Below are 25,933 nucleotides of genomic sequence, written 5' to 3'. Positions count from 1 at the left end.
AACCGCCTCCCTCGGCCGAGGGCCCAGAGTGGAGTGGAGGTTTGGGGAAGGCGCGATAGCCACCACTCACCTAACGAACGTTCCTCCGTTCACGTCTCGGCGTTGGGGGTGCTGGGTGGGCGCTCAGATTCCGCCTCCTTGGCCCCCGCCCAGGTCTCGTCCCCGACCCCTACCACGCGCCTCCACTTACAGCTGGCTGAGCTCACCACCGGGTAGAGCCTTCCTTGAAGCTCCGCTCCTATTTATAGCTCTGTGCCTCCCCCTCCCTTCAGAAGGCCCAGAAGTGGGGCCCACCAGCCTCTAGCCTCCTTGGGACCTAATCAGAGTTCTGGGCCCGGCTACAGGCCTTAATCTAAAACTGGCTTGTAGCCCAGAGCTACCACTTGAAGTTTCTGGAACCAGACCGACCTGGGCTAGAGTCCCTGCGTGGCCACTTGCCAGTTATGGAACTTTGCGGAGGTGACTTTCTGATTTCTTCTTCCCTCATCTGCGAGGACGACACAAGAATACACGTGAACGTGCTTGGCTCAATGCTGGGCCCCTGGGAAGCACTGTCAGCTGTCAATTACTCAAGCTTAAACTATCATGCAAATTTTACAGTCCACTCGTCTGCCCGATTTTAGGCAAGTTTTTCTTAGGAATAAAACATCTATTATGCACCTTCATGGGACTTCCCTGGTGGTCCAGTGGTTAGGACCCTGCGCTTCCACTGCAGGGGGCCTGGGTTCAACCCCTGGCTGGGGAACTAAGATCCTGCAAGCTGCACGGCGTGGCCCAAACAACCCCCCCCCAAAAAAAAAAAAAAAACGTAATTACGCAGCTGCAGTAGGAGAACAGCACTCCCTCCTGAGCAGCACAGGCAGCGTGGGAGGAAGGGAGACGTTGGCTTTGCCCTAAGAGCTCTCCCTCCCTGTGCCCTAGTGCTTCTGGGAGGGGCCCCCAGCATGGCGTTGCTCTCTCTGTACATCACGCCCTCCCCCCAGAAGGAGGGGTGGTGCAGATGTGAAGTCTCCTCTTCCCTTTCCCACCTGTGAGGCCCGAGACCCGACCGGAGCCCAGGCAACATGCGCACGAAGGGTGGTTTATTATTTGTCACTGGCTAGAGAGCAAGCAGACAGGCAGAGTAAAAAGATCAGTTAAAAAGTGAGTGTGGAGAGGTGCAGGCTGCAGCCACCATACTTGGCTTGAGCTGTACGGGAGGGGAAGGGTAGCACCGGGGAGATGCCGCTCCATGGCCCAGGCCCGCCTCTCCTGCCAGGCTCCCCTCTGCTCCAGCTCATCCAGAGGGGACGACATCCAGTCCTCAGGCCTGCCACAGACCTGCCTGCCTTTCCCCCTTTGCTGCTTTTGGCAACTAAAAGGCAGGAGCTCCCTCCCCCAGGGTGCGCCCCAGGGCTTCCTCAGGCCTTCTGCACTGACCCCCACGGGCCTAGGCGCTGAGTGCAGCTGCTGCAGCCAGGCCCTCCCTCCTTAGCAGTAGCTGGGAGGGCTGGGGCGGCGCTCAGGGATGCAGGCGGGGGCGGTGGGGGGGAATCTCCAGCACCAGGTCAGAAGCAGGGCTGGGGGAGGGGCCGGGATCATTCAGCCTCGGGGGGCCCCTCGCAGCTGGAGGACCGGGGGCGGGATGGGATGGGGTTACTTTCCCCACCCTGAGCAGCTGGGTCACCAAGAGACAAGACAAGTGGCAGGGCTGCACCCATCCTCTCCTGCCCAGGCCAGAATGGGCAGGGGCCTGGGAGGGGGCCCGCTTAGCTAAGCAGTTCCAAGTAGGTGACAGGGACCTTGCCCTTCTTGTTGCCTCTCTCGCCAATGAGCCAGTCAGGGTCCATGCCAGGCAGGCTGTAGACAGTGATGAGCTGAAGAGGAGGGCGGAGAGGGAGGGTCACGCCCCGGCCAGGCAGAACTGGCCCCAGCCCTAAGAGGGGACAGACTTGCGGTCTCCCCTGATACATAGGAAGCGACACCTCCTGAGGCGGGCGCTCACCTCCTCAGCTGCTCTACAGAGATCAGAGAGGCTGCTTCCTCAGAGCTGGAGCCGTCTCCGCCTACCCGACTGGCCCCAGCTCCACCCGCAGGGCCACTCGGAGGCTGGAAGCCCGCGGTGCAGGGTCTGCAGGCCCCATGCCCCCAGCTCCGGTTTCCTGGCGCCCGCGAGCCGGCCCTCCCCCCGTCCTCGTGGCCCCCAGGCCCACCTCGTCAGCCAGCAGGGCCAGCTCGCTGCTGTCGGCCGCCTCGTAGTCGTAGAGGACCCGGGCCTTCCGGGTCCCGCTGGCAGGAGGCGCCACCTCCTCCAGGCGGAGAGCGGCCTCCCCCGGAGGAGCCAGGCCGGCCACAGAGGGCCCCCCAGGCATAGTGGCCGCGGCGGTGGTGGGCGAGGTGCTGCTGAGGGGCGGGGAAGCGGGCTCTGTGGTGCCCACGAAGGTGCCTGGAAATCTGGAGAGGAGAGAGGGGGCGCACCTCAGCAGCCGGGAGCCACACACCCCCGGGAGTCCCGTGTGCCCTGCCAAACGCCAGCTGGGTCCACGGCCGCGGAGGCGAGGAGACCCCGCTACTTACATGGCTCCCTGGGAGCTGGCGGCATGAAGGGAAGAGGGAAACGGGGAATGTGAGGCTGCTCCCGCCGTCCCCGCCACCCCCCACCCCGCACAGTCTCAGAAACCGCGCCAGAGGTCCCCAAGGCCAGCCACCTCGCTGTCATTGTGATAGGGTGCCCGGGCCCAGAGAGCGGTGTGATGTCCCACCACAGTCGGCAGCCCTCCACCCCACCCTGGGTGTCACGGGGCTTTCCGAGCTTGGGGCGGTCGGGGCTGGGAGCCAGGGGACCCCGGTGGGCACCTGCCCAGCTGTTTCTGTAGGTCCAGCATGTGGCGGTAGCACTGGGCATAATAAGTGGTCTGAGACTCAACGAACTCATGGAGGCAGCGAAGGTGGTTCACCTGCGGGGAAGACGCCCATGGCTGACGGGAGGCAAGGGGCCAAAACATCCCATTCCCCATCCCGTCCTCTGCAGACCCTGGCCCGGCATTCCGATGTCTTCTGCCCAGGCCACTTGCTCCCTGGGGTTGGAGGGAGGTACCCACCCTTTGGGACCTGCTCTGGTGAGGCTAAATCCCATCCTTACAGACTGCGGGCTCAAGTGCACCCTTCCCCACCTGCCTTCGAGATCCAGGTTCACTCTCTGCCTCAATATGGACTAGTTTCACGGGGACACGAGGGGCGGCAAGAAGATGGTGGACGGCAGAAGGAGGAACCGGGGGCAGGACTCACGTGAGTGCTACTGATTCCCTCCAGCAGGAGCCGGGTCACTTCTGCCTGTCGGTCAAACTCTGTCTGGGCCACTCGGAGCTCCTGCTCAGCCTGGGAAGGGCGGGGCATGAGCGTGAGAACAAGAACCGCCCCCAGCTTCCCGCCCACCAGCCTTCTCCCGCGCCCCTGAAGCCGCCCAGGAGCGGCCTCCTCTTCCCTTCTGTGGCAGTTGTCACTTCCCCCCGGGGATGCAGACATCGGTGGCAGGAGTGCACTTCCCACCCCTGACTTCAAGCCTGAAGCCCTGACCACTGGAGGAGCGACAGCCCCGCTTGGACCCCACCCCCTCCTGAGGCCAGTTCCTGGACAAGCAGACAGAGCCTCAGGCACCCTGCCTTGGCCTTTCATACTCATTCATTTGCCCATGTGACGCCACCACGCATCAGGGGCAAATCCAACCAACAGTCGCCTCCGGAGGGGCCCACTGTGTGCAACAGGGCAGAGAGGAAGTGACAACCCCTACCGTGGCCCCAGCAAGTGAGGGCAGAGCCCAGAACTAGAAACAGACCTGCCCCCGACGGCAGCAGGTGAGCCTGGACCCCCGTTGCCCACCCCCTGCAGCCTCTTCCCTCTTACCTTGTCCACCTCATCATTCCAGAGCTGCGGAGACCACAACAGGACAGGTCAGCGGGGGAGGGAGGGGGGCACCGGTCAGCAGGGGAGGGGAGGACGGCTGAACCCCAGGGCCCAGGCCCTGCCCCAGCTCCCTGAGACCCCAACCTCTCCCCAACTCCCTCCCCACAGCCCAACGAGGAGCTGAGGCTGGGGTGAGGCCTGGTGTGAAAGAGGGGGCTCCGACATCATAGTCCCTCTAGTCCCACGTGCCACATGCGGGGAGGGGGGACAGCCAGCTGGGGAGTCCTACTTGGGGTTCTCCTATAGTGCCAGTCCCCAGGCTCTGACTGGGGTCTCAAGGGAGACTGAGCGTCCCGCACCCCACCCTGACACTTGGCTAAGGCTGGTGGGCTGGGAGGCAGGACTGTGTGACCCTGGACCAGTCACTGAACCTTTCTGTCCTTCGGCAGAGAAAGGCAGCCTCGTGCCCGAGTCACACTGGGGTTCAAAGGCACAAGGAAAAAACAGGGCCGTCTCCACCCTCCTGGATAGTCCTCTTTCCACTCGGCCCAGGAAGGGGGGCGGGAAGTGTCATCCAGAGTCTAAAGAAGAAAGACCCCCCTCCCCCCACCACGGCTTAGGAGACCCATTTCTCCTGCCCGCTGCTACCCTAAGATGTGACCTGAAATGCGGAAAGCAAAACAAGGCCAGCCCTTGGACAGAGGTGTCCCACCTCAGTGCCGTTTAGCAAATCACAACACGGGAAGCAACCTCCACGTGGACACACGTCGGAGACCCAGCCACAGGGGCCCGGTGGACTACACTGTGGTTCACGCCCCCGAGGACAAATGACTGCACACGGCAACATGCTTATGACAGATGGAGAAGAGCCAGAGGGTCTTTGCGGAAGGTTGTCACCCGTCGGGGGGGTGGGGGGTGGGGGGGTGGAAGGGACAGAGAGAGAGAGAGGCAGAGAAAGACACAGCGGTGGTTTCGACAGGCATGATGGGATAGGTGTGATCTGCCTATTTCCCAAACTAAACAGTAAATACCACAAATCTCAACAGAGCTGTAGGAAGAAAAGACACCAAGACATTCAACGTCTTCCTGATCCAGCCCCGCCCGTCCCACCTCCAGAGTCCCAGCCCCTGCCCCGCCCTCACGCTCAGCTTCAGGCCAGCTCAGGACACGCTCTATTCTCCAACCTCTGGGCCTCGGGCCCAGGTGGCTCCTTCCCCGACCCGGCTGTGCCCTCCCACCCTCCCTGTTCGTCTCAAGCACTTCCACGACACCTAGCAGATGTGCTATGGAGGCAGCTGGATGGACAGCGCCGACCCTGTCCCCCATGACCCCGTGGCAGGCCAGGCCCAGACCTCCTCCCTCTCCTCCGGGCCGCATGGCCGGGCGCTCCGGGATGGTGAGTGTGGGAGGGGGCGGTGCCTGCTTTGTGGGGGTCGGGGCTGGGCAGACTCTCAGGTGCCCTGGAGGGGGGGCCGCTGCCGCCCCAAGTGCACCGGGCTGTGCCACGCAGTGGGCCAGGCTCACCTTCAGCGCTGGGCAGGGAGAAGCAAGGCCGGCAACACGGGCACAGGGCACAGGGCAGAGGTAGGTGGACAGGACTTGCCTGACCAGGGGCGCGGCCCCTACCTGCCCCTCTGGCTCCAGTTCGCTGCACGTCAGGCCCGAGTGTGGGAGGGGAGGGGGAGCGGGGCGGGGCGGGGGCGCTTACCGCGGAGGCGCTGGCCGAGAGAATGTAATTACGAGGTCTAGTCTCCTGAAAGTCAGGCACCGTCTGGCGGGGAACAGAGTTCATGGGGGGAGGGGGTCACGCGGGGCCGGGGCCGGGGCCGGGCCGGGAGGCCGCCCTAGACCCTCATGGGAGATGCCAGGAGCCCCCGACCCCACAGACAGGAGGGTACAGACAGATACAACACGGAGCCCCCCGCTTCTCTCCAAGCCAACCACCTGCAGAGGAGGCGGGCCAAGGCGAGTCCAGACCAAGATTAAGTGGGTGGACATGCCTGCCATCAGGGCCCTTACCTGGGGCAAGCCACAGACGGGTCCAGCCCCTGGCCCGGCGGCCACGGCCCCTCCTCCCAGGGCCCCAGCCTCACTCAGATGCCCCAGCTAGACCCACTGTCCTCCCAACAAAGCCCGCCCCGCCCGGCTCTCTCCGTCCAGAACCTCCGCACACCACGTCTCTCGCTCCTGCAGCAAGGACCAGGCCCCTCCCCACAACGAGGATGGACAGACGGATGCATGGATGGACACAGTGACAGGCTTTCAACATTTGCAAAAAGCTGACTCACAGGCTCCAATGCCTGGCGTCCCCCCGAAGCAGAGGCTACGCATGGTAGAGCCTCCGGTGGGGAGACCAGCTGCTTGCAAAACGCCCCGAGGACGTCCCCGGCCGACCCGGCACTGTGGGCCCGAGGCCGAGATGGGCAAACCAGAAGCAGCACAGCACGTGGGACAGGTATACTCACATCTCCCTCACACTGAGCCAAGTTACCCAAAGCAGAACGGAAAGGAACAAAAACAAAGAGTTAGTGAGTCCACAGCGCAGGCAGGAGCAGGCCCCCGGGGTCCCAGCGGGAGGTACACACAACCCTGCCCTCTGGAAGGAGTCCTGACGTGTGTGTGTGTGTGTGTGTATGTGTGTGTGTGTGTGTGTGTGTGTTGAGAGGGGCAGGAAGCACAGGGTGCACTGCTGGGCTGGAGTCCTCTGGGATGCTGTATCTGGGCTGCCAGGGCCCAGCTCGGGACGGGGTGTCCTGCCCAAGCCAAAGACTCTGGGCCAACCAACTGGAGGGGAGGTCGTGCAGTCCCAGTAACTAAGGAAGGGCTCCCCCGCCTGGCTGATGTAGGAAGAGCTTGTCCTGGCCAAGTTACTCCAGAGAGGTGGTCCACCCCTGAGTGGCGGGGAGGCTGTCCTGTCCAGGTGACTTAGACAGACACAGATCATCCTGCCCAAGCCAGCAAGACTCCAGTGGCTGAGCCCCTGCCTCCAGTTTGGACCCCACACAACTGGATGAGCTGGGACCTTGCCCACGGCTCTCGCCAGACGCACTGCCCAGGCTCCGCGGCCCCAGGTGGCCACACTGAGGGAGGGGAACGCGAGGAGGGCTGGAGGCTGGAACTCTCAGGGGAGCGGGGAGCCCGGGACGGATGTTTCCACGGCGTGCCCTGGACCTGACCTAGGGATTCCCTCCCCAGGGCCTTTCGGTGGCCCTGCACCCCAAGCAGCCTGGCCACCCTCAGGCCCAGCTCTCCCAACCCTGGCCTAGCCCTGGTCAAAGTGTCCCACACTGTGTCCCATCGGCCTGGCTGAACAGGCCTCCGTGAGCCGAGAGTGAAGGGGGAGCGAAGACAGCCCAGGCCCTACCCAGTGCCGTGGGGCTCCCAGAGGGCCCCTCAGACACGCCCCTGGGCAGGCGGGCGGTCCAGCTCCGGGGCCCTCCACACCACCACAGGGGAGCCTGAGCACAGGGCACCCTGCGACCAGCGCTGGAGCAGCAGGTGGGGGAGTTAGTAGGGGGAGCCACGTCTGGGCAGAGCCGGGAACACAGCCGAGCACCCAGGGAGGGCAGGGCGGGGGCATGCAAGAAGCCAACTGGCTGTCTGTCTGGGGAGGCTGCGGGCTGCCCTGAGCCCAGGTCGGGGCACTGCTGGTCCGCCCACCCCATCAACGTCTGCCCTGGGTCCCAGGGCTCTGGGCCGCCAGGGGTCCGTTGCAGGTGGGGCAGAGAGGCGTGACCTGAAGTGGTCAGCCCAGAGCAGCAGCCCCCAGCCAGGCCTCTCCAGGCAGGGACAGGGGAGAGAAGTCATGCCAAACACCAGGTCCCTTCACCCCCTCCTTGGCTCCAACCAGGGCCGGGGTGGGGGCAGGAGGCCAGCAGGACACCTACCGTGGCTTTGGCTTCTGCGGCCTTGGCCTTCTTCAGCCGTGCTTTGCAGGCATCCAGGTCCAGACGCCGGTTATGGAGGAGCCGCCTCTCCTTCTGAGGGGGTGGGAACAGGAAACAGTGAGACCTGGGCAGCCCTGGGAGACCCCTGGCCCTGGCAGGACCAGCCCCCAGGACCATCTGGTCAAGACGGGGAAACTGAGGCCTGGATGGGGGGAGTCATCCTCTCCAGGCCACTCAGTCCACAAAAGCCATGTCTGGGGAGGTCCCAGGAGTGCCGGGTCCCAGCATGGTAGGAGAGCCTGGGCTCAGCAGCTATGAGGAGAGGGCTGCCACTGTTACCAGCAAGCACGTGGCCCCAGGCCCCTCACCGAAATCGTCTTCCAGTCCCCTTCCAGGAAGGTGCGCAGGGGTGTAAGGAAGTTGATGGAGGCCGTGTGGATAAAATCCCTCTCTGCGGCTCCCAGGCGCTTTTCTGCTTCTGCCACCTTGATCAGTGTCTTCCCTGAGAAACGAAGTGGAGGGGTGAGGAAAAGGGTCGGGCTCAGGCCGCTCTGACCCCCAGGAAGTAGGGGAGAGCTCAGAGAGAGATGTTCTGAGAGGCAAGAGCAGAATGGCTGGCCTGGGAAGATGTGGAAAAGCTACATATCCATATGCCTATCGACAAATAAATAGTGGGATGTCCGCGAAGAACGGAACGCTACACAGCCATTAAAAAGACGTGTGGTGGGGGGGACTTTCAGAATGACAGAGGAAGGAGCTCAGCAAATCCTCTCCCCGAAAAGCAATAATAAAACTGGACACAGGGGCGTCCCTGGTGATCCAATGGTTAAGACTCCACGCTTCAACTGCAGGGGGCCCAGGTTCAATCCCTGGTCTGGGAACTAGATCCTGTATGCTGTGCAGTGCAGCACCCCCCACCAAAAAAAAAAAAAAAAAAAAAAGCATATCCTTTTAAAAAAACCACAACTGGACACAGTTCTCAAAAAGAATGATTTCTGGGCTCTGGAAATTAACCTAAAGCAAATAACAAATTGAAAAGCATTTATTCCAGAACTTTTGGACCTTGGTAAAAACAATGGAGCCTGTGGCTTTTTGGCCTGGGGATACTCCCATCTCCTCAAGCTCTGTGGTGCTGTAGCTCTAGCAGGGTGGGGCAAGCCCTGAGGGGGCTGACTTGATTTGGGTTGGAACACAAAGAAACCCATGGGACAGGGTCACAAACAACAGTGATCTCAGTGGCAAATAATCAGGAACATCACAGCTAACATGAAGCTGGAATACTGGTTGGAACAAGCAACAGACCTGCCGGAAATTTAACAGGAGATCTGGGAAATGAGATAGTCACAGTGGGCCTTGGTAAAATCCAGGTATCTCTGGTGGTCTGGAAGGCTATGCGTGTGTATAGCACACCTGGGGGAGATGGGAGGGAACCCCAGCTATCAGCTCATTCTCGGCTAGTGGGGTGCTTTGCACACTGACAAACTAAAAGCTGGGCAGACATGTAAACTGCTTGAACTTTGAGTGTGTTCCCCAGCCCACTCATAAATTCATCAGTAAAGCCTTCATGGTGCAAGATGTTGAAGCACAACCTCCGATTAATCATTGGCTGACCACTAACATATGCTGACCTGGAAGAAACCCCTAGGAAGCTAGGCTTAGAAATAAAAAGGATAATTTAAAAAGAAAAACAAATAGAGACATCAGTAGCTGCATACTGCAGAGAACACAGACTCTAAACAATTAGCTCAGGCAAGTCTCTAAAGAAACAAACAAACAAACAGCAGTAATAACTCAACAAAAATTATAAGACATGCAAAGAAATAGGACAGTACGGACAGTACACAGGGAAAGAAAAGCAATCAACAGACACTATCTCCAAGGAGGCCCAGATATTAGACCTAGCAGACAAAGACTTCTAAGCAGCTATTACAAATAAGTAAAAAAACAAAAACAAAACAAAACCCTGACAGTGGGGAGGGACAAATTAGGGTTATGGGATTAAAGTACTATATATGTAACAGATAAGCAACAAGGATATAGGGACTTCCCTGGTGGCACAGTGCTTAAGAATCCTCCTGACAATTCAGGGGACACAGGTTCAATCCCTGGTCTGGAAAGATCCCACATGCTGTGAAGCAACTAGGCCCGTGTGCCACAACTACTGAGCCTGCACTCTAGAGCCCGCGAGCCACAACTACTGAGCCCACATGCCACAACTACTGAAGCCCGCGTGCCTAGAACCCGGGCTCCGCAACAAGAGAAGCAACCTCGATAAGAAGCCGGTGCACTGCAATAAAGAGTAGCCCCTCTCTCCACAACTAGGGAAAGCCCATGTGCAGCAATGAAGACCCAACACAGCCAAAAATAAATAAATGAATAAATTTATTTAAAAAAAAAAAAAAAGAGTCCACCTGCCGATGCAGGAGACACAGGTTCGAACCCTGGTCTGGGAAGATCCCACATGCCGTGGAACAACTAAGCCCGTGCGCTACAACTACTGAGCCTGTGCTCTAGAGCCTGTGAGTCACAACTACTGAGCCTGCATGCCACAACTACTGAAGCCCGCGTGCCTAGAACCCATGCTCTGCAACAAAGAGATGCCACTGCAATGAGAAGCCCACACACCACAATGAAGGGCAGCACCCACTTGCTGCAACTAGAGAAAGCCCATGCACAGCAATGAAGACCCAACACAGCCAAAAATAAATTAAAAAAAAAAAAAGGATATACTGTATAGCACAGGGAATTATAGCCATTATCTTGTAATAACCTATAATGGAATATAATCTGCAAAATTACTGAATCACTATGCTGTACACCAGAAACACATATTATAAATCAACTATAATTAAAAAATAAAAAACCTAATAGGAGCGATGTTTAAAGATTTAAGGAAAGTATGATGACAATGACTTCTCAAATAAGGAATGTCAATAAAGAGATTAAAATTATAGGGCTTCCCTGGTGGCACAGTGGTTGAGAGTCCGCCTGCCGATGCAGGGGACACGGGTTCGTGCCCCGGCCCGGGAAGATCCCACATGCCGCGGAGCGGCTGGGCCCGTGAGCCATGGCTGCTGGGCCTGTGCGTCCGGAGCCTGTGCTCCGCAACAGGAGAGGCCGCAACAGTGAGAGGCCCGTGTACCGCAAAAAAAAAAAAAAAAAAAAAAAAAAGAGATTAAAATTATAAAAAAGAAATGAAAATTCTAGAGTTGAAAAGTATAACAACTGATACGAAAAAATCACTAGAAGGGTTCAACAGCAGGTTTGAACTGGCTTCTTATCAGAAACAAGGGAGGCCAGAAAGTGAGAGGATATATTCAAAGTGATGAAAGGAAAAAACTCTCATCCAAGAATTTTATATACAGCAAAACTGTCTTCCAAAAGTGAACACAAAATAAAGACATGCCCAGATAAACAAAGGCTAAAAGAATTCATGGCTGGCAGACCTGCCATAGAAGAAATACTTCAGGTTACAGTGAAATGACACTAGATGGTAACCTGAATCTACATAAGGACATACAGAGCACCAGTAAAGGTGATTATATAGGCACATAGAAAAGACAAGATCAACTCTTCTTAATTGATTTAAAAGACAACGACAGAAAATGATAATTATAAAACTGTGTTGTTGAGATATAATATGTATGACAACAAGAGCACAAAGGAAGAGGGCGAGAAGGGAGGTATACTGGAGCAAAGTTTCTACCTTTTACTGGAATTCAGTTAGTACTACTCCAAAGTAGATTGTGTTAAGTTAAAATGCATATTGTAATTTAAACTGTAAAACCACTAAGAGGGACTTCCCTGGTGGTCCAGTGGGTAAGACCTCCACACTCCCAGTGCAGGGGATATGGGTTTGATCCTTGGTCGGGGATCTAGATCCCACATGCATGTCGCAACTAAGAAACCCACATACCGCAACTAAAGATCCTACATGCCGCAATGAAGATCCTGAATGCTGCAACTAAGACCTGGCACAGCCAAAATAAATATAAATAAATATTAAAAATAAAAACCCACTAAGAAAGATTTTTAAAGTAAAAAAAAAAAGCAACAAAGAAATTAGAATATTACACTAGAAAATATCTATATAACTCAGAAGAAGGCAGTAACAGAGGATCAGACAAAAAACACCTGAGATACAGGGAGACAATAACGAAATGGCAATCTGACCACATCAACAATTACATTACATGTAAATGGATTAAACACTCCAATCAAAAGGCAAAGACTGTCAGATTGGATTTCTTAAAAAAAGATTCAAATATATGCTCTCTATAAGAGACATACCTTAGATTTAAAGACATAAGTATGGTGAAAATAAAAGGACAGAAAAAGATACATGCCCCTGTTTGCACATAACAATATGAGAATAGGAGTGACCATAAGAGAACAGGAGTGGTCGTACTACTATCAGATAAGCAGACTTTAAGACCAAAAAATGTTAACTAGAGACAACGAGTAGTATTTTACAATGATAGAAGGGTCAATTCAACAGGGAGATATACAATTATAAACATACAGACCTAACAACACAGCTCCAAAATACATGAAGCAACCACTGACAGAATAAAGACAGAAATAGACAGGTCAACAGAAATAACTGGAGACTTCATTACTCCCAATAAAGGATGGGACAATAAGACAAAATCAACAAGGATATAGAAGATAAACAACACTATCAACCAAGATGGCCAGACAACACTACCCTACAACATAAAGTACAATTTCTAAGTGAACATGAAACATCCTCCAGTAGAGACCATACACTATAGGCCATAAACAAGTCTTTATACATTTAAAAGGATTAAAATCATGCAAAGTACGTTTTCTGACCACAGCGACATTAAATTAGAAATCAACAACAGAAGGAAACTTGGAAAATCCATAAATATCAGGAAATTATACACCACCCTGCTGGTGGGATGTAAAATCACACAGCCACTTTGGAAAACAGTTTGGCAATTTCTTAAAAGGTTAAACACAGGGAATTCCCTGGTGGTCCAGCGGTTAGGACTCTGCACTTTCACAGCCGAGGGCCAGGGTTCAATCCCCGGTTGCGGAACTAAGATCCTGAAAGCTGCACAGCACAGCCAAAAATAAAATAAAATTTTTAAAAAATGTTAAACATAAATTTACCATATGACTCAGCAATTCCACTCCTAGGTATACACCCAGTAGAAGTGAAGACATATATCCTCACAAAAGTTCATATGGAACTGTTTAAAGCAAAACAACCCAAATGCCTCTCAAATGGTAAGTGGACAAAGAAAATGAGATCAGACCATAGAGTGGAACACTCTTCAACAGTAAGAAGGAATAAAATCCTAAAACACATAACATGGATGAACCTCAAAGACAAAGAAGCCATGTGCAAAAACCAATATATCGCTTGATTCCATTTATATGAAATACTCAGAAAAGGCAAATTTATAGAGACATAACCACATTGGGATTTCCCTGGTGGTCCAGTGGTTAAGAATCCATCTTCCAATGCAGGGGACTTGGGTTCGATCCCTGGTCGGGGAACTAAGATCCCACGTGCCGCGGGGCAACTAAGCCCATGTGCTGCAACCATTGAGCCCACACACTCTACAGCCCACGTGCCACAACTAGAGAGCTCACACGCTGCAACTACTGAGCCCACGCGCTCTGGAGCCTGTATGCCATGCAAGTAGAGAGAAGCCTGTGTGCCGCAATAAAGATCCTGCATGCAGCCAGATAAATAAATAAATTTATAAAAAACGACAAAAACAACAACAAAAAATAACAAAGCCACATTAGTTGTCTGGGGGTGGGAGTGGGACTGACTATAAGTAGACACAAGTTACTTTTTTGCAGGTGATGGAAATGTTCTTTAAATTGGATTGGGGGAGTCACCCAAGTCCAGGAAGCACAGAAAGTCCCATACAGGATAAACCCAAGGAGAAACACACCAAGACATGTAGTAGTCAAACTGACAAAAATAAAGACAAAGAGAAATATTAAAAGCAACAAGGGAAAAGCAACCAATAACATACAACGGAATCCCCGTAAGACTATCAGCTGATTTTTCAGCAGAAACTCTACAAGCCAGAAAGGAGTGGCACGATATATTTAAAGTGATGAAAGGGAAAAACCTACAAACAAGAATACTCTACCCAGTAAGGCTCTCGTTCAGATTTGATGAAGAAATCAAAAGCTTTACAGACAAGCAAAAGCTAAAAGAATTCAGCACCACCAAACCAGCTTTACAATAAATGCTAAAGGAACTTCCCTAAGCGAAAAAGAAAAGGCCACAACTAGAAACAAGAAAATTACGAAATGGGGAAAGCTCACCAGTAAAGGTGAACATACAGTAAAGGTAGGAAATCATCCACACACAAATGGGATATCAAAACCAGTAATTGTGAGAGAAGGAGAGTACAAGTGCAGGACATCTGAAATGCATTTGAAATTAAGAGACCAGCAACTTAAAACAATCATGTAGATATACAGACTGCTATAGCAAAACCTCATGGTAACCGCAAATGAAAAATTTATAACAGATACACACATGAAAAAGAAAAAGGATTCCAAACGCAACCCTAAAGATAGTCCTCAGTGACTTCCCCAGTGGTCCAGTGGTAAAGAATCCACCTTCCAATGCAGGGGACACAGGCTCAATCCCTGGTCAGGGAACTAAGATCTCACATGCCATGGGGCAACTAAGCCCGCACGCCACAACTACTGAGCTCACGCACCTCAATGAGAGAGCCTGTGTGCTGCAAACTACACAGCCCATGCACTCTGGAGCCCGCGCGCCACAACTACAGAGCCCACGTGCCCAGGAGCCCGCACGCCACAACTAGAGGGAAGCCCACATGCCGCAACGAAGAGCCCGCGTGCCACACTGAAAGCTCCCTCGTGCCGCAACTAAGACCCGACGCAACCAAATAAATAAATAAATATTTTAAAAAACGTTTAATCCATCTATCCTAAACCCTTAAGAAATAAATAGTCATCAAATCACAAGAAAAGAGGAAAGAAAAGAGGAAAGGAAGAAAAAAGACCTACAAAAACAAACCCAAAACAATTAACAGAATGGCAATAAGGGACTTCCGTGGTGGCACAGTGGTTAAGAATCCTCCTGCCAATGCAGGGGACACGTGTTTGAGCCCTGGTCTGGGAAGATCCCACATGCCACGGAGCAACTAAGCCCGTGCACCGCAACTACTGAGCCTGTGCTCTAGAGCCTGTGAGCCACAACTACTGAGCCTGAGAGCCACAACGACTGAAGCCTGCATGCCTAGAGCCCACGCTCCACAAGAGAAGCCACTGCAATGACAAGCCTGTGCACCGGAAGGAAGAGTGGCCCCCCCTCACCACAACTGGAGAAAGCCTGCGCACAACAACGAAGACCCAACGCAGCCAAAAATAAATGTAACAAACAAACAAACAAAAAACTCCTAGAGGAAAACATAGGCAGGACATTCTTTGACATAAATTGCAGCAGTATCTTTTTGGATCCGTCTCTTAGAGTAATGGAAACAACAACAAAAATAAACAAATGGGAATTAAACTTAAAAGCTTTTGCATAGCAAAGGAAACCAAACCAAAGGAAACAAAACGAAAAGACAACCTACAAGATGGGAGAAAATATTTGCAAACGATGCAATTGACAAGGGATTAATCTCCAAAATATACAAGCAGCTCATACAGCTCAATATCAAAAAAACAAGCAACCCAATCAAAAAATGGGCAGAAGATCTAAATAGACACTTCTCCAAAGAAGACATATAGATGTCCAAAAGGCACGTGAAAAGATGCTCAACATCGCTAATTTTTACAGAAATGCAAATCAAAACTACAGTGAGGTATCTCCTCACACCAGTCAGAATGACCATCATCAAAAAGTCTACATATAGTAAATGCTGGAGAGGGTGTGCAGAAAAGGGAACCCTCCTACACTGTTAGTGGGAATGTAAACTGGTGCAGCCACAATGGAGAACAGTATGGAGGTTCCTTTAACAAGTAAAAACAGAGCTACCATATGATCCTGCAATCCCACTCCTGGGCATATATCCAGAGAAAACCATAATTGGAAAAGCTATATGCACCCCAATGTTCATTGCAGCACTATTCACAATAGCCAAGACATTGAAGCAACCTAAATGTCAATCAACAGGTGAATGGATAAAGAAGATGTGGTATATAAATACAATGGAATATTACTTGGCCATAAAAAAAGAATGAAATAATGCCATTTACAGCAACATGGACACAACTAGAGATTATCATACTAAGTGAAGTTAAGCCAGAGAGAGAAACACAAATATCATATGATACCACATATATGTGGAATCTTAAAAAATGATACAAATGAACTAATTTACAAGACAGAAACAGACTCAGAAACACAGAAAACAAACTTATGGTTACCAAAAGGGAAAGGGGGGGTGGGAGGAGGGATAAATTAGGAGGTTGGGATTAACATATACACAGTACTGTGTATAAAACAGATAACCAACAAGACCCACTGTATGGCACTAGGAACTACACTCAATATTTTGTAATAACCTAAAAGTGAAAAGAATTTGAAAATATATATATATGTTGTGTGTGTGTGTGTATAACTGAATCACTGTGCTGTACACTTGAAACTAACACGATATTGTAAATCAACTCTACTTCAATTAAAAAATGAATTAAATAAAATTTTAAAAAATACATAAATTGGATTGGGGATGTTTGTTCAATTCTGTAAATTCAGTAAAAATCATCAAATGATACACTTAAAACAGGTGTACTTTATAGTGTATAAATTGTACCTAGATAAAACTTAAAAAATAAAGACTGAGGTGACTCTCTAAGTGCCGTAAACAGGTTATCTGTAGTGCAACGCCAAGTTTAAAAATCAGGTTGCAGAACAGTACACCTAATATGATCCCATTAAAAAATGCACACAAACCAAAACTGGGTAAGGGAGGTTTCTATTTTGTTTGTTTGTTTTTTTGGCTGCACTGTGCGGCATGCAGGATCTTAGATCCCCGACCGGGGATCAAACCCGTGCCCCCTGCACTGGGAGCACAGAGTCTTAACCACTGGACCACCAGGGAAGTCCCGGGAGGCTTCTATTTTTTACTCTATTTTCATCTCCATTGATTGAGGTGTTTACAAGCAGAATGAATCCAGGTATCATGTGTGCAAATTAAAAAACAGAGAAAGGAAGGAGAGAAGAGAGGGAAGAAGATTCGCGCCAGAGACCGTGACCCCCGACCCTGGCTGTGGGGACTGGCTCACCGTAGGGTGTGGTGGGCCCCAGCTCACTGGCCGCCTCTGCCATGTACTGAGCCAGCAGTTCCCCGTTGGTGACCCTCGAGGGCACCTTCCTGTCCAGCTTCTCATACAGGAACTCCTCCACTCGGGCACCTGCGGGGAAACAGCAGCCTAAGCCACAGAGCTCTTCGGGAGGAGCCCAAGGATGAAAGCCGTGGTGACAGAAACAGATCCAGACCAGGGCCTGCCCCCAGGGGCGCCCAGCCTGGTGACTTCCAGAATACTCTCTTGCTGATTCTCAAGTGTGTGAGACTGGCACTTGACCCCACGAAGCCCTCACTCTAGAGAGGAAGAAGCCACGGCTCAGACACGTGAAATGCCTGCCCGAGGTCACACAGCTGCAGGTGACGGGCCTGAAGGCAACTGCCACTCCTTCCCGCCCCCCAACTTCTCCCTCCTTACAGTATGGACTTACAGGGCATAACACACACGTGAGCGATGCCCTGGCCTGGCCCCAGAAAGCTCTCAGCATACTCACTCAGCTAACAGCAGACATACAGGCAGACGAGTCTCACGACCCCAGGCCAGCCCTCTCCTCCCACAGGTTCTCCTGCAGCTGTGTTTGCCTGCACCACGCTGCGTGTGACTCTCGGCAAGTCCTCGTTCATCCCTGAGCCTTGCTGCCTTCCCTCCAGTGGCCTGGCTCCCGTTTCTCCTGCCTCTTCTCCCAACTGTGTTTTAGTTTCTAGGCATTTCTTCAACTCCTCTGGGCGACACTTAGCATTTCCACTGTCCCAGAGAGCACATCCTGGAGCCCAACACTGAGTCTGCTGTTTTCTTTAAGTGGGACGCCCCCAAAACAGCAGCCTTAAGCCCCAAGAGTCTAACCCAAATCCCACCTGCCGCCCAGGCCCACCTGCATAGTCTCAGCAGCTGGGGCTCCTGCCCGCAGCTTCCCGCCCCGAGCCCGGGGCCGGCCCGTGTCCACTCACTGGGGTTGGGTTGCAGCAACACCTCTGTCTGCCTCAGGATTTTCTCCGTCCAGTTCTTGGTGCTGTCTGCCCGGGCCAGAAGGTTCTCAAACTGGGCATCAAGCTCGGTCTTCTCGGCCTGGCCGAATTTCTCCTCTGTGAACTGTGGGGGGAGCACCCAGGGTGGAGGGCTCAGAAAGGGGGACGGGAGGAGCACCCCTGCCCCACCCATCTACCCCTCCCACCTGGCTGGAACTCAGGCCCCAAGGTCAAGAAACTTGCCCTGCCCCTGACCTGCTCTGTGACCTTGATCAAGGTGCAACCTTGCCCTGGGCCTCAGGTTGTTCCTCTGTGAAATGAGGTGGTTGGACCAGAGTTTGGGGATCATGGCTCCTTTTGGAAATCCAATGAAAGATACAGACTCCCTCTCCCCAAAAAAGCACATCTGTACAAAATCAGACATACAACTTAGGGTGTAAGGAACCCTTGGGAGCCTATCACTAAGGGTCCTCCCAGCCTGACTCTGAAGGAAAGCACTTGGTAACAAGTGCTCAGGGAACAAAAGGGGCACAGAGCAAGGTCTGGGGTTATCAGGATGTTCCAGGGGCAGCTGGGAGCCACGGGAAGGGGATACCAAGGGAGGAAGTCAGAGGAACCCAGGTTCCAGAATCAGAGGGACTTGATTCAAGTCTCAGTCTGATGAGCTGTGTGACCTTGGGCAAGTGGCTTTGCCTCTCTGAGCATCCGTTTCCTAAGCTGAAAATGGTAATAATAATAGCATCTCCCTCATAGGTTGTAAGAATGAAATAAAAAAGATGTGGATAAGACATGAAGGCTAGGATCTGGCAGGCAGTCAGTGTTCAGTGTAAGTGCTGATGCTGTTAAGAGCTGATGCGCAGAGAGATGGCTGGGAAGGAAGGGGAATGCGGGGGGGAGGATGGCCACATGGCTGGCCTCCGGTTGCCTGGAGTGGTAGGTGGGGAACAGCGCCAGCTCATCAGAGCCAACTGCTGGGCACGCCCAGGGCCCAGAAAGCTCGGCAGCCCCGCCCCATGGCCAGGAAAGGACCAAGATGTCACAAGGGTCCCCCTTCAGAGCTGGCAGAAACCATGGGGGCCACCTAAGAAAAGCCAGAAACCGGCCCAAGTCCTGGCCTCTCTGATCTCAAAGGCCCTGTCCAGCCAAGGGGAGGTCACAGGCAAACAGCAAAGGTGTGAAGACCTGCAGGAGTAAGATCAGCCCTGACAACAGGAGACACTACCCTCAGGCCGGCCAAGTTTCCCATTTCACAGGAGATGCCGCTGAGACTGAGCAAGAGGCAGGCTGTGCTGGAGTCACATAGGCTGGGGGTCTGGAGGCCCTTCCCAGATGACTAGGCAGCGGTGAGTCATCCAGAGGCCAAGGACAGGCCCAGCTGCAAGGGGCAGGAGGCACCACCGGTGGTCAGGCTGCCCTGCCGGGCTGCTCCAGCTCGGCAGCCATCAATTATGCATGGGGGCTTGGGTTTCCCTCTGCAGAGCTGGGTGGGCCAGGGTTAGAGCCTGCGGCTCCTCACCTGGGAACCAGCCGCTCCTGGCCTCCTCCCGGTCTCCCGACTCCTCTTCTTCCTCACGTTCCCCAAGCTGGGGCCTCCCGGAGCCAGGCCCTGAACAGGCCTCGCCTCACCCAGACCCTTCAGGGGTTAGCAATACCCCATTTTGCAGATGAGAAAATCGAGGGTCAGAGGCAAAGTCACCTCTCGGGTCCTCAGTTTCCCCCCGGAGGACGGGGATAACAGGACCTATCTCGCAGAATATTTGGAAGGTGCTTAGTTTCGGGGTCAGCACACAGTATAGGCCTGATAAACGTCAGCTGGCATCATCATCGTCATTAATAAAAGGTCTCCCTCAGGTCCCTCCTTGGCTCTCAGGAGCCACCTAGGGACATCCTTACCCTGATGGCACCAGCCAGTCTGATTCAGGTGATTGTGTCACCCTCAGTGTGCACCTCAGCATCTCCCCTTCTTACCCAGGTTAATGGCAGCGCTCCCTGCCGGGCCACCTGGCCACCCGTCCCTCACACCACACACCCACCCAGGTTCAAAGTCCTACCGGGCTTTCCCAACATCTTGGGCATCCCTCCCACGTTCACCGCTGCCTGCCTGGCTCGGATGAGAACGATGCCACAGCCTCCCTGGCTTTTATTATCATTACTCCTACCACCGCTATTAGTAATACTGCAGTTACTACCAACAGCATTAGTACTAGCTCTGCCACTGCCCACTCCCACCGCCACTGGCATCTTACCCAAACATGCCTTAGGTTTTCCTGTCTGGGTGCCCTTAGCTGGGCTGTTCCCATCACCTGGACCAACTCGGCAAACCCCTCCTGACCGTCAAGGCACAGTTCGGGGACTGAGAAGCCATCCTAGAATCTCCCATGCAAAAGGGATCTGGCCTCCGGATTCTTATCCCAGGGCCAAGGTCCAGTTCCCTACCGGATGGGGATGAGGTGAGGCTCCTAAAAGTGTCCTCGACACATGGAGGGGCTGAGCGCTTACCCAGCAGGTCGTGCGTAGGTAGGTGGCACCTACGCAGAGGAGCTGCCCACACATTAATAATAAACCACCCCCCGTCCCTCCTGGCTGACTCCTACCCCAGGGCAGACTGGCCTCAGGAGGGTCCCGAGTGTGCTCTCCTGCCCAGGTAACATTTCAAGCCCTTCTCTCTTCTGGCTGCCACCCTGCCCCATCCCTGCCAAGAGGAAGGGCCCAGGCTTCAGAGGCTGCTCCCTGCAACATGGCAGCAGCAGGGGGTGGGCGTGCAGGGCCAGAGAAAGCCTCTATTTATAAAGCTCCCAGCTCCCTCCTCCACTCTGGAGGCGGGGGCCTGGGCGCTGGCTCCCACTCCAGGATGGGCGAACCAGTGGGCCTGCCACCCCCCCAGGAGAAAAGAGGCCACAGGGACCACGCTTCCCCATACCCCAGGCTCTGCAGGCCTGGCCAGGTCAGCTGTTAGGGCCCCAGAGTAGCAGGAAACTGGCAGATCAGGTTCTTCCCAGATGTGGGAGATAAAGTGGTTGCCATACCAACACTGGGGAGAATTCCCTCCCTTCCGGATGGACAGGGGTTGGCCAATGAACTCCAGGTTGCTAGCATCCCCACTAGGGCTGGGGTCCCCGGCAGGGCTTGGAACACGGAGCAGCAAACCCTCTCTGGGGCACAAATCCTCAACGGGACACTGTACTTTCTAGTAAACATGGGCATGTGGGCTTCCAAGAGACTGTCTGGGGCTGGGTTCCTCCAGAGAACCAACAACCAGGGCAAGGACAAACAACAGAATCTGTTCCCAGAGCGCTGTGACGGGCCAAGCCCCAAGGCTGCAGCGACCCTGGGAGGCAGACTGGTGCGACCCCTGGTTGACGGAAGGGAACACGGAGGCTGCGAGACTTGCCTAATGTCACATGCTGCACAGCTGCAATACTAACCACGTTACACGGAGAATGACTTGCCTTTAGTGCGCATGTTCCCGTGGAGTGCCTGGGACACTCACATCCATGCTGGGAGAGAGGGACTGCTAAGGCCATTTTTCAGACTGAAAAACTGTGGCCCAGAGAGGTGAAGCCCCCGTCTTCAAAGTCACAAGAGGGGGCATCCACACCCACAGCTGACTCCCGGTCTTCACCATTACACTCAGCTGCTTCTGTTTTTTTCCCTTGTCCCCAAATGGATAGGACTTGTTCTAATCCCAGCATCACCCACTGTACAGCTTCCCAAGGAGGGCACCCAGCCAGCCCCCGGGGCCTGGGGAAATAAGAGAAACAGGCCTCGCACGGAGCAGAAAGGAAATAACCCCAACCCTCCTGGCTTCCGGACTGACTATCCAAGCGTGTAAAAGGGACCTGAGGGAATCAGTACCACCAGTCCATTGCACAGGTGCGGAGACTGAGGCTCAGAGAAGGGGTCAGGGCGGGTGCACGAGTCCTAAGGCCTGGAACTCAGGCCTCCAAACGCCTGCCGGGAGTCAGAGTCACTGCTGGGCAAGGGCAAGGAGACAGGAACCGCCTGGGGCCCTCTGCCCTCCTCAGCGGAGCCCCCCACGGGGGCGGGACCGGCGCCAGGACAGCGGGACTACCCGGCCGGCGGGTCGAAATGGTGGAGGCTGACACCTCCCCCGCGGCAGCAGGGCCGAGGCAGGCCCGGCTCACTCCCCAGGCCTGGGCCACGCTGAGGGTGCGGCCAGTGTGGCCGGCCGCCCCGGGCTCTTTCTCTCTACTGGGCACCGTAGAAGGAGGAGGAGCGGGGGGGGGGGCGCGGCTAGGGCGACTCCGCAGCGGGGAAGGAGCAGCGGCCGCGAGGGCCTTCTCCCGAGGCCCCGGGCTCTGCTGCAGGGGTGCCCGCCGGCCGCGCGGGGCCCAGGGTGCACGGCCTCACCTGCACGGCCCGGGTGAAGAAGATGCCCGCGTCCGACGCCAGCTTCTTCATGTTGAAGTCCATGGCGCTCCGCACGGCCGGCCACGTCCGGCCCGAGCGCCGCCCGGCAGCCCCCGGCCCGCCGCCGCCAGCCCGCACCGCGCCCACCTGCTGCCGGTGCTCTGGCCCTCAGCGCGCCCGCCTGGCCCAACCGCAACCGCCTCCGTCGAGCTTGCCCAAGCGCGCAGGGAGGGGTACCGGCCGCGGGGGAGGAGCCTCCGGGGGGCGGGGCGGGGCGGGGCGGAGGGGGCCCTGCTTGAGGCTGCTCGCGGCTGCCCCCTGCGGCCGCCGCCGGGCCGGCCTCTCGCTTCCTCGTCCTGTGGCCCCCGCCCATTTGTGCCTCTTCCCTTTGTCGATTCGCATCCTTCTGGCCTGCTGGGCCCTCTGGCTCCCTATTTCTCGGCGTCTTTTGACCTGGATCTTTCTGGGCCGACCATCACCACCACCTTGACCTCTCTAGCCCCCCTCCTCTTCTGCCCTGACCTTGGTGACAGTAAGGACAATTGAGCCAGGGGATAGGCCAGCTGGGGACTGGTCCTCCACCGCTGGGGTATGGCTATTTGGCCTCCGGAAACCCTCTGGTTCTCCAAAGCTGGGGGAGGGTATGTGGAGGAGTTAAGGGGAAGGAAGGAGAAGAGAAAGAAGGGCTTTCGTTCAGCCCAGGTGGAGGAACATGCTACCCTCCAGGCCTGGACATGTGCTGACCTTGAACCAGCTTCTCACAGCCCCAAACAGGCAAAAGGATGGCCTGCACATACATTCCCCCCCCTGCCATGGGGCTTGGAAGGGGCTTATTACCTGTTTCCACTGCTCCCCGCTCTCTACCTCTAGACTTCATCTTCTTACCCAGTGGAGAGCGCTGTTCCTGAACTGGTACCCTTTCCTCTCTGGCTCTGTCCCCTGGATTCCTGGCTTCGATTATCTCCCTGCACTTATACCAGTTCCCCATCTTCTACCCCAGCCTGTCTGTCCAGAGTGAGCTTCAAGTCATCTGGAGGTTTATGAAAAATCCCTGGGCCTACTCCCAGCCCTTGTTCTCTCAGTTCAGGTGGAGCCCGGCAGGTGGAGTCTTGAAAAGCTTCCAGGTGACTTAAATGTGCACCACAGGTTCAGAACTACTGATCTGCATTATCATCTACATGGAGCCATCATCAACTTTCGTGTCGTTCACACACCTGCTGTTCATCATCTCTGTGTGTTTCTTTGTGTGTTTCTATGTGTTCACTATGTATTTCTATTTGTATTGATCAGACTTACCAGTGTCTGTCTGTAGCTGGCTATATCATTTATTTAGCCAGCATACAATCATATCATCTTTCAACAGCCATAAATCAATGTATTACATGTTCATTCATTCAATAACCACACTGAGCAAGGTTAAAGAAAAAAATATTCATGATACTTGTTAAAGACTGTAAGGAAGACTTTATTCAAGAGAGCCTAGTGCAGGGTGGGGGGTTTGCAGTAGGGGAGAGAGATTGGTCTCAACTCCAAATACAACAAGGACAAGTGGAGATTTATACACAATGAGCAGAGTGGGGATGTCAGTGGATGGAAAATGACTAAGTGGAAACATCAAGGCTAGTGAGATTCTTGCTGAAGGCAGGCTAGGGGGTTAAGATATTGAGGATGGAGGATGAAGAATTTGATCAAATGTGGAGGGTGATCAGATACCCAGGGTTGGGGATTTTACTAAACTGACCCTGCAGAATTCTTGTTAAAACTGGACTCTACAAGATGGAAGCTCAAGGTTGCACCTAGTCAAGCAGAGGGCTGGCTCACAGGAGCCTGACTCTGGTTTGGTCAAGGAGAAAGACCTTATCGGCACCAACTATGTGCCAGGGGCTGTTCTAGGTGCCATGGATGCAGCAGTGAACAAAACAAGGCTCTTCACCTCTTGGATAAACAGATATATAACAGGTCAGATCCTGGGAAGAAAAACAACAGGGTAAAGGAGAGAGAGAGAGAGACAGAGAGAGAGAGAATGAGATAGTAGGTGCTAGTTACTCCTGATCTTGTAGCTGTCCCAGTCCGTATGTTGCATCTATTTATCTAGCTTTCTGCTTGGTTATTGCACTTTTTCTAATAGCAATGGCCAAAATGTCCTAAGACCATGCCAGGCCCAGCACTGAGCACTTTTAAGTGAATAATCACTTAAGGTCTTCATAAAAGCTCAGAAACCATCATTCTCCTCATTTTAGGAAGCTAAGGTTTAGAGAAGTTAAGTGATTTGCCCAAGGACACAGGGGAGGAAGCAGTGGATTTGGCCCCAGACACAGGCAGTTCAGTGGTGGAGCCTGCTCTCCTTTGCTCTGGCTGCCACTTCCTTGGCTCATCAGCTACCACTCTCCCCTCTCTCTGCCACCTTGAGTCAAAGATGCCAGGTTTGGGGACTTCGCTGGTGGTCCAGTGGTTAAGACTCTGTGCTTCCACTGCAGGGGGCACAGGTTCGATCCCTGGTCAGGGAATCAAGATCTCTCATGATGCGGGGTATGACCAAAAAAAAACAAACAAACAAACAAACAACCAACATGCCAAGTTCGCTCTTGCCTCTGGATCACACAGCCCATGCTGTTCCTGAACACTCCTTCCTCTTCTCTCTGCCCAGCTAACTCTTAGTCATCCTTAGGTTTCTGTTTGGACGTCACTTTCTTTCGGGAGTCTCTCACCTCCCCATGGGAGCGCAGGTGTCCCTGGGAATCCCCATATTCCTGAGTTTCCACCATTAGAGCAATATCACATAAGATTGTAATTAAGTATCTTAATTATATGTATCTTGTCCACCACTGCGCTCCCAATCCAGCCAAAGGGCTGGCACACAGAAATATTAGTTGTTGATGAATGAAAGAATGTGACCTTACTGATAATTACATTAAAAAAACTTAGATGTGTCCAGTTCTTTGGTTATGAAAGAGCTGCCACACTGTTTTCTTATGATCAGCACCAAAGCCCTGTTACTCAGGCAAGGCAAGAATTCTATTCCCATTTTACAGAGGGGTAAACTGAGTAAACCCCAGAAAGCTGATGTGGCAGAACTTGATTCCAACTCAGGTCGGCCTGATTCCAAACCCAGTGTTTAGTGCAAGGCACAGTGAACCGAATCACTTGACGCCAACTGTTAGGGAGACAACGTCTCGTAGGGGAGGCGTGGCACTTCTGCAAACAACCCCAGAAAGTGGAGAGTGGCAAGTGCTTAGGAGGATGCTGTAGGAAGTTAGAGGCGGTGGCGTTGGAAAGTGGGCGCTCGAAGGGCGGGAAGAACTTGTCCGTGTGGGCACCAGTGGAGGCAGAGGAACCAAACGTGAGAGCTCAGACCACGGGCGATTCCTTCCGCAAAGCGCCTTCGAAATCTGTTTGCTCCGCCTCATCCCTTTAAGAGCGGCCCCGCCTCACTCAGGCACCCGGGTCAATCTAATCTCTATGGCCAATCACAGGAGAGAAAAAAAATCACTTCCGCGCCTCAACCGCACTTAGGGGGTGGAACAGAGGGAGAAGGGAGGGTGAGAC

The 25,933-nt window shown here is 53.8% G+C and overlaps 1 protein-coding gene across 6 annotated transcripts; it reads right to left on the bottom strand.

Annotated features, from left to right (window-relative positions):
- Positions 1 to 1,610: 1,610 nt before the first annotated feature.
- On the bottom strand, positions 1,611 to 22,613 carry SH3GLB2 (SH3 domain containing GRB2 like, endophilin B2). Of its 6 annotated transcripts, none has more exons than XM_081238221.1 (12): positions 22,388 to 22,610; positions 17,999 to 18,140; positions 17,031 to 17,159; positions 8,138 to 8,271; positions 7,770 to 7,862; positions 5,591 to 5,653; positions 4,314 to 4,463; positions 3,883 to 3,906; positions 3,268 to 3,357; positions 2,836 to 2,936; positions 2,193 to 2,433; positions 1,611 to 1,856 (listed from the first exon to the last, which is right to left on the bottom strand). In XM_081238221.1, exons 1-12 carry the CDS (start codon positions 22,448 to 22,450, stop codon positions 1,749 to 1,751), a joined length of 1,338 nt encoding a protein of 445 aa, XP_081094347.1. In that variant the 5' UTR covers positions 22,451 to 22,610; the 3' UTR covers positions 1,611 to 1,748. The 6 variants fall into 6 exon arrangements, with proteins under 6 accessions (XP_081094347.1, XP_081094349.1, XP_081094350.1 ...); XM_081238222.1 differs by having other exon boundaries at positions 1,839 to 1,915; positions 22,388 to 22,611; XM_081238223.1 differs by lacking the exon at positions 4,314 to 4,463 and having other exon boundaries at positions 22,388 to 22,607.
- Positions 22,614 to 25,933: the final 3,320 nt, after the last annotated feature.

The sequence above is a fragment of the Mesoplodon bidens genome (genome assembly GCF_964165515.1).
Source record: "Mesoplodon bidens genome assembly, chromosome: 6".
Classification (NCBI taxonomy): Eukaryota; Metazoa; Chordata; class Mammalia; order Artiodactyla; family Ziphiidae; genus Mesoplodon; species Mesoplodon bidens.
This window is presented reverse-complemented; position numbering and strand designations above follow the sequence as displayed.

What these genes read in the sequence shown, in the direction of transcription:
- SH3GLB2 (XM_081238221.1), bottom strand. Translation starts at nt 22,450, where the DNA reads ATGGACTTCAACATGAAGAAGCTGGCGTCGGACGCGGGCATCTTCTTC. An exon ending in GGGACTGGAAGACGATTTCG is followed by an intron (nt 7,863 to 8,137) that starts GTGAGGGGCCTG and finishes CCACCCCCTCAG; the next exon opens with AAGGAGAGGCGGCTCCTCCA. An exon ending in CCGCAGAAGCCAAAGCCACG is followed by an intron (nt 5,654 to 7,769) that starts GTAGGTGTCCTG and finishes GTTCCCCGCCAG; the next exon opens with ACGGTGCCTGACTTTCAGGA.